Genomic DNA, 12,509 nt, shown 5'->3' on the forward strand with positions numbered 1-12,509 from the left:
GAGCTTGTTCACAGTACTATACTGACATTCAGCAGAAAAAACACACACACACCACTTGCAATATAAATACCATTTATTTCCAATGCAACAATTTAAGGAGGTAAAGTATTAAGGCATTTAAAAATCAGTCTGAACACTAGAGAGAACAGAACATGCAAAGTTAAGAATCCTCGTTCACCCTGAGTTTGCATCTCATCTATCCAGAACTTCACGTGGTAGCACCGTAGGAAGCTGTCCAGCTGTACAGTAAGGCACGAGACTCTGGGCAGTCATTGCTGCTGTTTTTGCTTGATCACTTGTTGTCTTGTGTACTCCCAGATCAGCAGAGCTCCACTCACATGAACATTGAGTGACCGGATGATGCCCTGCTGAGGAATTTCCACACAGACATCCAGGTGGTGAATCAGGTTGGCTGGGATTCCTTCATGTTCGTTTCTAGTAAAGAAGAAACAGTAACTTGCATCTGAGAGAGGGCCATGTGTGTTCCAGAAAGCAAAAAACACAAATGTCAAAATAGCATCCAAATACCTCTTGACAAATGGTGCATCTGCCTGTGGGGTAACTGATGACAAGAAATGAAGTGTTTAAAAACAGTAATACATTACTAAGAAAACATGGAGAGAGCTGACTTAAGTTTGATGTGAAAAACCTGGTGGAAGACTCGGTTTTCAGTTCATTGGTCCAGCAATCGCTGAGCACCCAATACAGAGACTCTCATAGTGAAATCACCACGGTATGAAGCTGCTGGCACAGCAGGAAAGCTCAACTGCCCAGTTTACATGCAGGTCTTGGCACAAAGGAAGTTCAAAACTGAGCACACCAGAGAATACTGAAGTTTACTGGTAATTAAAACTATTGTTTTTAATTAGAAGAGAACAAAGTGATTACAAGCGCTCCACTCTGAAGACAAGCTACATGTAAAAAAGTTGGAAAAAATCTTTGTCCTAAGAGGATAGCCAGGCCCTTCTTCCTGCTCTCACTCAGTAGCCCTGCAATGCCAGGAGCTTTCTCACTCCTATGTGCTTTACTGCAGATTTCTTTAAGTAGCCTTCCCACCTTTGTATCACATCTGAGGCTTGTCTGCTTACAGAAACTGATAACTGCTTTTCTCTGAAGTTGTCCCATGTTCTGCTTGTATTGCAAAAACTTGCTACTTCATCTTGTGCCTCTCATCCTGAACTCTTAAATCACCTCCCAGCCATGCACACTCAGTCTGCTCCAGCCCTTCTCACCAAGCTCAGCAGGGCAAACACAGCCTCCTCTTCACTGAGCTCACCACAGCCCACACAGACAGGGTCCCAAACAGCTCAACTCGACAGATGGTGTCTTTAGCACTCCCAGAAAATACAACCCATGCTGTTGCTACCTTCACTCCCTTATTAAAAAGTGTTACAGTGTATGCATAGGTTATTAAATATGAGAAGGGTCATTCAGTAAATGTCAATACTTTGTGGTCTTTAGCACACAAAGCCAAGAACTGCTCATTCCATGATTATTTTCCATTCCAGAATCACCTTTACTGGTGTCACTTGGTTTTCATGTGACCAAACTCTGACTAGAGAAAGGGATGGAGTGCAAGAGGTAGGTTTACAAAACAGTGTGTGCTCTTACCCCAGCAATAACAGTGATTTCTCTGGGAAGCAATATTCTGTAAGATCAAAACTTTTAGCTGTTTGCTCCACACCAATAATAGTGTAGCCTTCTGTTTTTTTCTGCTGTAAATAATCAACAAGCTGAGATGGTTTCACCTGTGCATTAAAAGTAGAGAGAAATATAAAAATAAATTAATATCACCTTTTGTAAACTTCAGAAATTATTGTTAAAAAAACCAAACCATTTATTTGGACACTTTTTAAGATGAATGACTTCCATCCCCAAAGACTCTGTCCATATATATAGCTTAACATTTTAAAAGCTCTTCAGCAGTAGCACTAAAATTTAATGGCACAAAATACCCCCACCAATACCAGGAAGAAAGATGTTACAATTACAGCTCACATAATCAGTTTATCACAGCAGTAAGAAATTGCAAGTATTTTCTAAATTCTTTTTTATAAGGTTGACCCAAAACATACAAGATTAAGTGTCAGAGATAACAGCAGGAGCTTCCATTAAACAAAAAGATTTTTTTTTTTTTCAAGATAAAAAAAATGTAAGGCTCTGAACTATGCATCTGACAAACTAAAGATTCTGAGCACATTTTTTTTAGCCATTAAAATGTTTCCATTCACCTCGACAAGGGGGAGCCACTGCTCTGCAGAAACACTCAGATGCTGAAACTGCTTATCTTGTATATAATGAAGACTGCCAACAACTAGTGCAGATGCCCCAAATATTTCACTTGTACGACATAAACCTACAAAAACAAGAAATAAAGTGATATTGGTGTAGAAAATAAACACCAAGCCAGAACACCAAGTAAAAATTACAAAGAATGCAAAAGAGAAATGGCTGCTTTAGTTATCTATTTTTAATTAGTTTCAGGTCTTCCAAGACACACCTTGTTCCATATAAATTACACGAAAAAAGTGGTTTGTAATTTAGCAGAAAGATAAAAATTAGACAAGCAGTGTGTCTGGACAACATGCTTTTACAATATTAATTATACAAAGTAAGGAGTTAAGTGTCCAAGCCTTAGCAAGGATGGATGGTTTGACACATCCACACACAAGCTTGAGCTTTAAACCCAGTACCTGTTAAATGAAAGAGGATGACACATAACAGCATTACAATGCAGACAGCACTAGCCTGTGGGCTTCTCATTACTCACTGCAGTTACTGAAACTGCTAACAGCAAAAACAAATGGCAACAAAGTATTTGCAGGATTTATTATGTCACAGCTGACATGTTGTGAAGGCAGTCTTAATGGGGAAATGGGACCCTGCTGTCCAACAGACATGAGAATCGTGTAGGTTTACAAGATTTGGTTTAATTGTTACAGAAAAAAAATGCAAAGGCAAATAATTTCCTTTAATTGTACACACAGTTGGAAAACTCAACTGTAGCAAATACAGAATTAGCAAGAAAGTGAGCATGATTTAGAGCAAAATTCTACTTAGTTAATGCATGCTATGTGTAAGTACTTCTTTTTGTTTCCTTAAAATGTAACTGTAGAAGGAGGTAGGATTTTCCTTGGCTACCAGTTTCTTTCAGGATAATAATGACCTATTCTTCTGAGCAGTACTTAAATAATTTTCTAATTATCAACATAAAATGAAATTAACTTCTATTCTCTAAGTGTGCTCCAAGGTCTAAAATAAAAGTTTGACTATGTGCAATCAACCTTACCTCCTAAATTGGTAGGTTTATCAATAAGTGAAGCCACCACAATCAATCTGCTGTTTGACTTGCCAAGTTTAGCAGCACGATCCTGAAATGCCACTTCCAAGTCTAAACTAGGAGTACTGTTCTTCCAGGGTATAATCTTCTTCTGAACATCAGTCCACTCTGTCTGGCTGTCTGCTTCAGCCAAATGTGAACCTGTAACAACAAATTGTACGTTCATATGGATATGCAAGTGGGAGTGGAACTAGTGCTTCAATAAAGAAGATAATCCAAATGCTAATACTGGGGATCCCATTCATGATCTACTGTTATTTTATGGGACATGTTCTGCTCACATAGATGCAAGTTGACTTCAGCTGAAAACCAGAGGTCAGACTGAAAACAGATGTACACAGCTACCCCACACAAATAATTACAAATAGTACAGATTGGCTCTATTTTACCCATGTCTTGCTGAGACCAGTCACTTGGTTTCAAACCATGAAGCTCCGTTCGGGAACGGCACCACTGAAATGCTGCTGGCAAAGGAATGTCAGTGAATCTGTCAAATCTAGACAGGGAGATCCATTCATCCTCAGCCAGCTCCGAAAGGCGGGGAAGAATGTAAAAGATTGTCTGCAATGGAACACAGTGCTATCAGCAGGGAGGGAGTCACTAAAGCAAGCAAAAATAGATAATTAATGGAACATGTCTACTATCTAGCCTCCTATGCTTTTAATACTTGTTTTTTCTTGGTACTTAATACACTTACCAGTATATATCTCTCAGTATTCATAACTTTACTTATAGTGCTATCCAAAACTTCCATAAATCTGGACTTATTCTCGAATTTAACTTTTCCTGAGGATCTGCACCGATTACTGTACTGAAACTCTAGAATACCAAATAATTAACACTATGCTTGTCAGCAAAGGGTCTAGAGGAAATCTTGTATGTGTAACACTGAAGAGTTGTCAAACACTCTTAGAACTTTCTAGCAAAGGATGCGGATTTATTTAACATCAAAAGTAAAACAGTTAAGAGCATTAAGATCTAGTGGTAAAATCCAGCTCAGCACAACCAACACATCTAGCTAACCATGATTTATCAAGGAGGAAAAGACACACATCCCAAGGGAAAGACTGAGTAAGTCAAAGAGTTTAAAACCCAGACTTTTTGTTTATCCCAATGTGCCCTCCAAGACAAAGGTGAAGATGCACCCTGAATACATTTAAATGCTTCACAAATATTAGTCTTGCTTTGTTGGGTTTTTTCCTCCTGTTAAGGACTTTTACTTTCCACTGTTTAGCATATTTGTGTTCACAAAAATATTTCACTGAACAACAGTTAAAAGAAGAAAAAAATTCTTCCGTCAAAAATGGGACTGTTTCTGCAAAAACATATACCCCATTCCTATCCATGAATATCCTGTATTTTGACCTTAGTTCTTCTGTCTCTTCTATTTATCTGCATCCTTATTTTTGCCTTCCTTCCATTTTCAATGATGAAAATGTTTATTCAGCTGTTAGTTGCGCTATATCAAAAAAGGTGGCTGAAAAAGGTGCTGTGGAAGTGATGTATCTCTATCCCATTCACATCAAACAATCCAGCTAAGCAACCTCAAGAAAGTTCTGGGAACAGATGCCTTAAAAATCCTAATAAACTACCTCAACTAAGTAGATGCTCTTCAGTTTACTAGAATGAACCTTTCCAGTCACAAATATAAACCTGATTAATTCCCACAGATAGGCACATTCATCACACACACCTCTTCCTAACTGACCTGGGTTTTTAACACATTATCGAGTCAAAAAATTAAGATGCAATCTCAGTCTAAAGCCCATCACAATCTGGGTGAAGTTATTTTGGGGATTATTAAATGAATAACCGTTGATAATTTCATCCCACACTAGAAGATACCAAAAAAGATGAAAATACAATTGCAAAACTAGACAAATAGCGTGGTCTTGCCTCTAGACTATAATCTTCAACTGGATGAAATGTTGCAAAGAAGAAGTGATCTTGGATTCGCTGCCAGTTCCTTCTGGCATTCCTGCAAGTGCAGAAAGTAATGTAAGATACATTTAAAAAGCAACGTAAATTAAATTTTAAAATTCAATTGTAAGATTGGCATAAGGCAACCTAATTTATTTACTGTATCTTGTATAGGAAAGAAAATACTTCAACAATTAAGTAAAGGCCCATTTTTAAAAAATTACAGCATTCAGAAAATAAGCTTTACTTATATTTCAAGAAATGCCCAAAAGAAAGACATATCTCCAAATTCTATTATCAAAAGGAGTGAGTTTGGCAAGAAGTATCCCATGGAAACTGGATACTAGCCCATGGTTCAGTGTCAGATTTTAGCTGTTAAACAAACAAACAAAAAAAACTAAGTCAAGACTCTTCCCTTTGCTGCTTTTTCCTGTATCATGTCTCCCCATAACAACTTCTTTTTAAATAGAGATAAAAACCCCCATAAAAATTATCAAGTGCCATTTTAGAAAATGTAACTTGCTGCAAATGGCTCAGAAGAACAATGTTAAGCTGTAAAGAATGTTACTAACCCTGTGCCGTGCATGTTTTCCACTTGTTGAAGGCTAGATTCAATAACTGGTGTCAGAGCTTCAAATTCTTCCACATGCAGCATTCTGCACATACCCCAGATTTTTTTAAGGGCAATTAATGCATAAAGTCGAACACTGAAATTATGGCTGAAACACCACTGCAGAACAACTATGAGGCCTTTCTTCAAAGCTGGCTTCTAAAGAAACAAAGACAAAGAAGCTTCTTTCATGTCAAGTTTTAATGTGCAATTCAGAAGTTATGAGTGGCCCAAGAAACAGTTCCTCAAAAGATACCTTTTTGGAAATCACAAAGATTTAAAATTATATTAATTTCCTTCTTTCCATCTCATCAGGACAAAACCTACAGCCTCACTTGTTCTTTGAAAAGGTAATAATTTGCTTTAAAAAATCATTATTCTGCCTACAAGGAAACCTCTACTTACTTCTGATTAAAAGAGCAGCAAGAAAAACAAACCCAGGTGCATCCACATGTTTACATAAAACTGGGGTAGCTATTCTAGAAAATTTCACAGGTAATCAGGCTCTATGTATCCAGAACACCTGCTAAATTAGCTCATTTTCCAAAGTCCAGTATTTTACAGAGGTGACAGGAAGAGTTGGTGTTTTGCATAACAAAGGATACCTTAGTAGGAAGTGGGTATTAAAGAGATACTTAAACATTTTGGCAGTCTATTTTCAATTCAGAACTCTGTAAAAGCACTGGAAATGAATATTGAATGAACACTCTTAGGGAAATGTACCTTCTCTGAGGTGTTTTGAAGAATGATGTCAAAGTGGGCCAACACTGATAAAAATGTGCAGATGGTTTTTTTAAGTTTTTCTTCATCCTACAGTAAAAAAGTAGTAGTAAAAGTAAGTAGTAAGTAAAAAAGAATGTAACAAGAGATATGCATATACAAAATGTTTTTATACTTTATGCACTTTCACACCATGTTCTGCACATGCAATAATAATAACACCATTAAAAATCTACGTGTTTCCACAGCCAAATTTCTGAAAATACAAGGTCGCTATTATTAGGATTTCATTCTTCCTAACACCTTATTTGCTTTTCACTAACGCATCAATCAGAATGAAGTATATAGTGGTGTAAGTGAGCTAAAATTGAACCCAAGTTCACTGTATTCCCCCAGGAATGCAAAAGGTCAGCACCATTCCACAGCCTCTTGCCTGGGGCTCCTGCTACCCAGAGCTCAATCTGCAGCTCACACTGCAGTTGCGCACGGAGCCACCTGCACTAAATGTATTCCTCAACACCAGGAGAGCCTCTGAAAATGCAATCTGTATTCCTTTCTCATAAATCTCTGTGTTTTCTACTTGCTCTGATGGTTTGAATGGGCCCACTGTGATAGCACATTTGTTATTATCAGCATGAAATCACTTTGATCCAACAAATTATCATCTGCTAAAAGGACAGCAATTCCAGCAGCCCGAGCTTTTGGAAGGAACTCTGAAACAGTGAGCTCTCCTCAGTCAACCCTTTCACAACTTTTGGGTATCATCACTCAAACCCTGCTTCAGTTCTAAAATCTCATTACAGAACTCCACCATGAGGAAAGTCCGCATTAGAAGCTGCAAATTGAATTTGTATTATCCAAGTCGTGTTCTCGCTGACAAAGAGGATGGGACAAAAAAGACAAAGGTGAGCTGTGGAAACCACAAACTTAGACCTCCAGACCCAGGATCTAGGGCATCCATGTGGTCCTGATGGCTCTTACATTGGACTACTCTTGACTCCCAATGCCAGCTCCACTCTGCCCAGAATAAAACATCATAAAAGGAAATCTCTCAACAGGAAGAACTGACTTTTTTTTGGCCATTTTTCGGTGTCTCAGATTATTGCTCAGACTCACAAGCTAAACTGCTCAGCAGCCCTCTGCTTTTAAAGGAAGACTGGAATACACAAAAAATAAGGAATGGGGTAACAAACTGTACAATCTTTCTTCAAATTACTCTTCAAATGAATGCCAAAGGTCTTACTTACATAGCAAAAGCAGTCCCAGAATTTATCAAGGAATTGAGGATATTTATGTAGAGTCAAGATAACAATCCATTCTATAAGGTACTTCACAGATGCCTGATTATTACTGAATCCAGCCTGAAAAACTCTGTCAAGAGTTTCACACAAAAAATTCTGAGAAAACAAAATCAGGCAATCCTTTAGTATATTATTAGAGTTACTTCCATGAAGAAAAACAAAAAATAAATAAAAGAACATTCTCACATTTATCATAGTATTAGATATATTTTTCAAGATGCAAATTAAAACATTTATCTATCTTTAATATCTTTAATAGACTTCTCAAATATTTTTTTATGAAGCAGCATTTGATGAAACACTTGTCAATTTATTGACAGCTCATAAACTAGCAATTTAGTTTTTACTTAATGAAAAGCTTTCAATCAGATAGTCAGCACAAACTTTTAGTTAGGTTTAACAGGAACAATCTGGCCTCCTAAAATTCACAAATCTAAGAATCAGTTTGCAATGTCCTCTAGAAATGCACCATAAATCCAAGACTTTAGACAAAGAATTAACTACACAAAATTTCTACAACACAGAACTTCCACATCAGCCATGGGTTACATGCCTTTTATACCCTGCTGTAATTTAACATACACACCTTGCATGACACCAAATTAGGTCTTGAAAGTAGGTACCTATTTATTTATTTAAAAAGTAATTGTAAAGAGCAATACCTGGTTAAGCTTTGGGAGAAGAACCAGGAGTGTCTGCCATACCCGGTTTTTAATTCTATGCTGCAAAGAGTTTGCATAATAGCGTGTTCTAGACCTGGACACCAGTTCATCCTGAAAGAAAATTAAAAGCTTTATTGCCTTTTCTTCCTTTAACTTTGAATACATGTAAATACACTTTTCTGTACTAAGAAAGCAGCATTCACTACACAGCTAGGATCAGCACTGAACATAAGCTTAGGAAAATATATTTACTTAATTTATTAAGAATTTAATTCTGAAGCTTATAATTAAACAATAAAGTAAGCAAATATCTACTGAAGCTCACTTTCCCCCACTTGGTCAATCTCACAACACAAGTATTAATCATTTCTCTGCAGCACTTAATTGAGAAGAATGAGGGGGCCACCAATTCCTACTTCTTCAGACAAAAGCAGGATTCAACAGTACCAGAACGTATGGGTGATGCTCTAATAGCAGCTGCAGTAATTTACCACTGACTTTAGACTCCTGCCAATGCATAAGCAGCTATGATATAAATGGAAATTGGACCCCAACCCTCTCCATCATTTTTATCTATAAAGGTATTCTATGGAGACAGTAGCTCTCTCAATTTAGGAGAGAGTCTGCAATTGTTAAAGTGAAATGCAGTGCTTCAGAATGCAGCCTAAAGGAGATTCTTAATGGAACAATGATTAAAATTTGGATAATGTTCCAGGAAGCCAAAATATCCACTAAAAAGAGAGAAATAAATGCAAAATGCAATTTTTACTATTCTGGTTGAATTAACTTCTGTCTCATAACGAAGAAAAGTGTATTTCTCAGCAAATCTAGAGAGGCTACAGAAACAACCATAAATGCATCCTGTCAACTGTAAATATTTTTCATTTTACTAATTGTACTAACAGTGCATTTATATACCAAGAGAAATTAATTTTACCTTATCAAGTAGTTTGATGAAAATGTCTTCCATAAAGGTCTTATGCAAGATATTTGATCCATCCAACAAGCACAGAAATTTAACAGCACAAATGCGCACAAAGTGATCATCTCGATTTGTACTGTAAAATATTAATAAAAATCAAAATCAAACTCTACTTGTTTAGTCATAAAGATAATTCCTAAATTATAAAAAATGCACCAAACATCATCTGGAACATAGAGCCATCAAGATGTCTACAGTGAGACAACATGCAAATACCCAGAACCGGAATTTTAAAATCTGTTTGTCATTGGTGATGAAAAACATTAGTGAGTTCAAAACCTGACCCTATCTAGAGTTCTTTAGTAACATCTAGGTGTTTAAAAAACTTTTCTATAGAAAAAGCTGCATCAGAAAGTTTTTTAAATTTTGTGCCTGTAATCTTTTAACAACTAATTTATGCTTACAGTTTGGTCAGATAGCTAATCCCAAACAACACTTCATTCCTATTAGTTAAGTACAGACATCCAGAATAATTCATGGCAAGAGTAAAATTAATGACATTATAGGTTGTGACAGCTGCACAGCATCACAAGAAAATATATGATGACCAAAAAGCTCTTGGACAAAATACAGGAGTAGTGAACTTTTGCAGTAGATTTTTTTTAGAAGTTCAGGTTTTATAAACTATGGACATTTCTGAAAACAAGGTGACAGAATTTTTTCTCTGACTTTCTTCTAACTGAATAAAAATGGGAGTGAAACTATAAAAAAATTCAACAATCCAGTAGCAAACATCTCCATTTCAAAGGCTGGAGGCAGAGCCAAGAAAAAGGCTTGCAACCAACGGTAAAAAGGTGGCTCAAAATCTGGCTGCATTAAAACCTGAGTTTCTTAACTGTCTTTCTTACAATAACACAATATATATTAGCTCAGCATCTTAAAAAATATTACTTTATTGAGGTGAGACAACGAGGAAGTAGTTATTTCAGCCACAGTCAGATTAACAAGTGAGATATATTTTCCCGAAAATCCATTTTTCTACAGTTTGTATTTTAATTATGAATATAATGTGATGTACAACCCTTTTACCAGTCTTTTAAAAGGTTATGAATATATTCCTTGTGGGTCCCTTCCAACACATGATATCCTATGATTGCATGAGAAGCAGCCGACTTCAAAATCAGCATCCTTCCTCTCAGAGCATCAACCAGGACAAAGACACAATTCACACCAAATACTGCAAGATATATCCTTGAAAGCATTACCTTTCTGTAACAACATTTGCTGCACATTTTTCTCCAAGATTTTCTATGAAGGCATGCACATCCTGAATGTGTCTTCAGAGATGAAAGAACACAAAGCAATAAAATTAGCAGAGTAACATACAAAATCTGTTTTCAGTTTTTCAATAGTCATCTCAAAGTTTAAAAGAAAAAAAAAATACAAAAACTTAAAACATAAATCACAAATATTTTTAATATACCTTTGATCTTTCCTAAATACAGTTCCAAAGACACAAGCCTCAGTGATAAGTTCACTATAATTTCCAGCATTTAAGAAAGCATTTGTCAAGGCACTTCTCTCATCAACAGCGGGAAATATCCAAGACTGACAACAATGACTAAGGACTATATTGAAGACTCCAGTCTTTGTAGTGGACAGATCTATGAGCTTGAAAATTATCTGAAAATAAGAAATAAAAGATTCAAAATCTAGTTTCCAGAAGTGCCAGATCTATTAGAATAAAATTGCAGTGATATCTCTTTTAATAGGTCTCATGGTCTTTTGCATCCTATCTCTGTTTAGGTTAATGCTGTCTTCAATTTGTTTATAATTCCCTGATATAAGAGCAGGTGAATGGGCAACAATTGGCCCAGGATATACTTATAAACCAGAACTGATCTTTGCTTAAACAGATAAAATGCCAGATGCTTTAAACAAATCTCCTGGTAAGTAGAACAAATGAGCCAGGGCTTACTTCATGAGCACAAACCTAGTGTTTTAATCAATCCTTACCAATTTAGAAAAAAAAAATTAAACATTAAGCAAAATTTCTTACATAAGTTTCCACATCACTAGTTCTGTTCTTTAAAGAGGATTATATTCATGTCAAAGTCCATATTTGAGTTAAATGCAAAAGTGTCTTTGTACCGTTTTTTTTTTGTTGTTGTTGTTTTTAAGGAGAATGTATTTATGATATTTGAAACTGCTATCTAAAGCTTCTCCAAAAAGAAAAACAAAACAAACCAAGAAAAATGGCCCCAAAATATTTCTTTCCCTTCCTTAGGATAAGTGCAAGAGTAAATTTCACTTTCAAAGTAATTTTTTTTCTAAGAAAAAAAGATTGCAAGCATCTGGGAGAGGGCGAGGAGATGCAGAATGGACAGTAGGGTTTTCTAAGAATTTGTTTTTAGACATCAGTTAGAACTGTCCATGACAATGGTTTTTCAGAAGGTGTAACAGCTCCTAACAGACAAAGCTGCTTTGCTTCCCTGCATTGAAATGACAGTTTGATAATGTGACAATCCCTTGACAGTAATTTTGGTTTTATAGAGAAAGCTGTTCTGAATTGCTAAGCATTAAAGCACCAAGAAACTCATGAAGAACTTAAAACCGAAATACTGCAATGCAGTCTGGAGAAACACTTGCTGGAAAGAAAGCTCTACACTAGAAGCATGTGGGGTTTTTACCAAGAATTCAAACCTATTTTCTAGTGCAAAGACAGGCATTGTAACTTTCCTAGTAATTCCAAAATTAAGTTACCGTTTCACCTGTAGGGAAGCAGCACAGCATTTAGTATGCATTTCTCAACCCTGAAATTTTTTTCAACTGTTTCACTAATATAGTAGATGTTCAGGAAACACAAAAGAAATTTAAGATATTTAAATTCTACCATAATTAACACAAGAATAATCACAAATAAAAAAGAAGAGTGCATCAGAAGAAATTAAGCTAAAGAAGTGCCCTGGGCACCTTCTGTGGAAGCCTTTCTCGGCATTACCATAGCAATATTCCCTTGTTTGACTCAAAAATA

At 36.2% G+C, this 12,509-nt stretch overlaps 1 protein-coding gene across 1 annotated transcript in view; it reads right to left on the reverse strand.

Moving 5' to 3' along the window:
- Positions 1 to 55: 55 nt before the first annotated feature.
- The window catches only part of TARBP1 (TAR (HIV-1) RNA binding protein 1), a 32,172-nt gene continuing 19,718 nt past the window's right edge, over positions 56 to 12,509 (reverse strand). The window contains exons 18-30 of the mRNA XM_059841618.1: positions 10,959 to 11,158; positions 10,741 to 10,812; positions 9,491 to 9,611; positions 8,554 to 8,664; positions 7,838 to 7,987; positions 6,594 to 6,680; positions 5,833 to 6,029; positions 5,237 to 5,318; positions 3,730 to 3,901; positions 3,290 to 3,481; positions 2,232 to 2,356; positions 1,612 to 1,748; positions 56 to 435 (exon numbers count right to left, since the gene is read on the reverse strand). Of these exons, the coding sequence (XP_059697601.1) occupies positions 270 to 435; positions 1,612 to 1,748; positions 2,232 to 2,356; positions 3,290 to 3,481; positions 3,730 to 3,901; positions 5,237 to 5,318; positions 5,833 to 6,029; positions 6,594 to 6,680; positions 7,838 to 7,987; positions 8,554 to 8,664; positions 9,491 to 9,611; positions 10,741 to 10,812; positions 10,959 to 11,158 (1,812 nt within the window). The 3' untranslated portion in view covers positions 56 to 269. The remainder of the gene's footprint in view (positions 436 to 1,611; positions 1,749 to 2,231; positions 2,357 to 3,289; positions 3,482 to 3,729; positions 3,902 to 5,236; positions 5,319 to 5,832; positions 6,030 to 6,593; positions 6,681 to 7,837; positions 7,988 to 8,553; positions 8,665 to 9,490; positions 9,612 to 10,740; positions 10,813 to 10,958; positions 11,159 to 12,509) is intronic.

The sequence above is a fragment of the Haemorhous mexicanus genome, chromosome 3, assembly GCF_027477595.1.
Source record: "Haemorhous mexicanus isolate bHaeMex1 chromosome 3, bHaeMex1.pri, whole genome shotgun sequence".
In the NCBI taxonomy this organism is placed as follows: Eukaryota; Metazoa; Chordata; class Aves; order Passeriformes; family Fringillidae; genus Haemorhous; species Haemorhous mexicanus.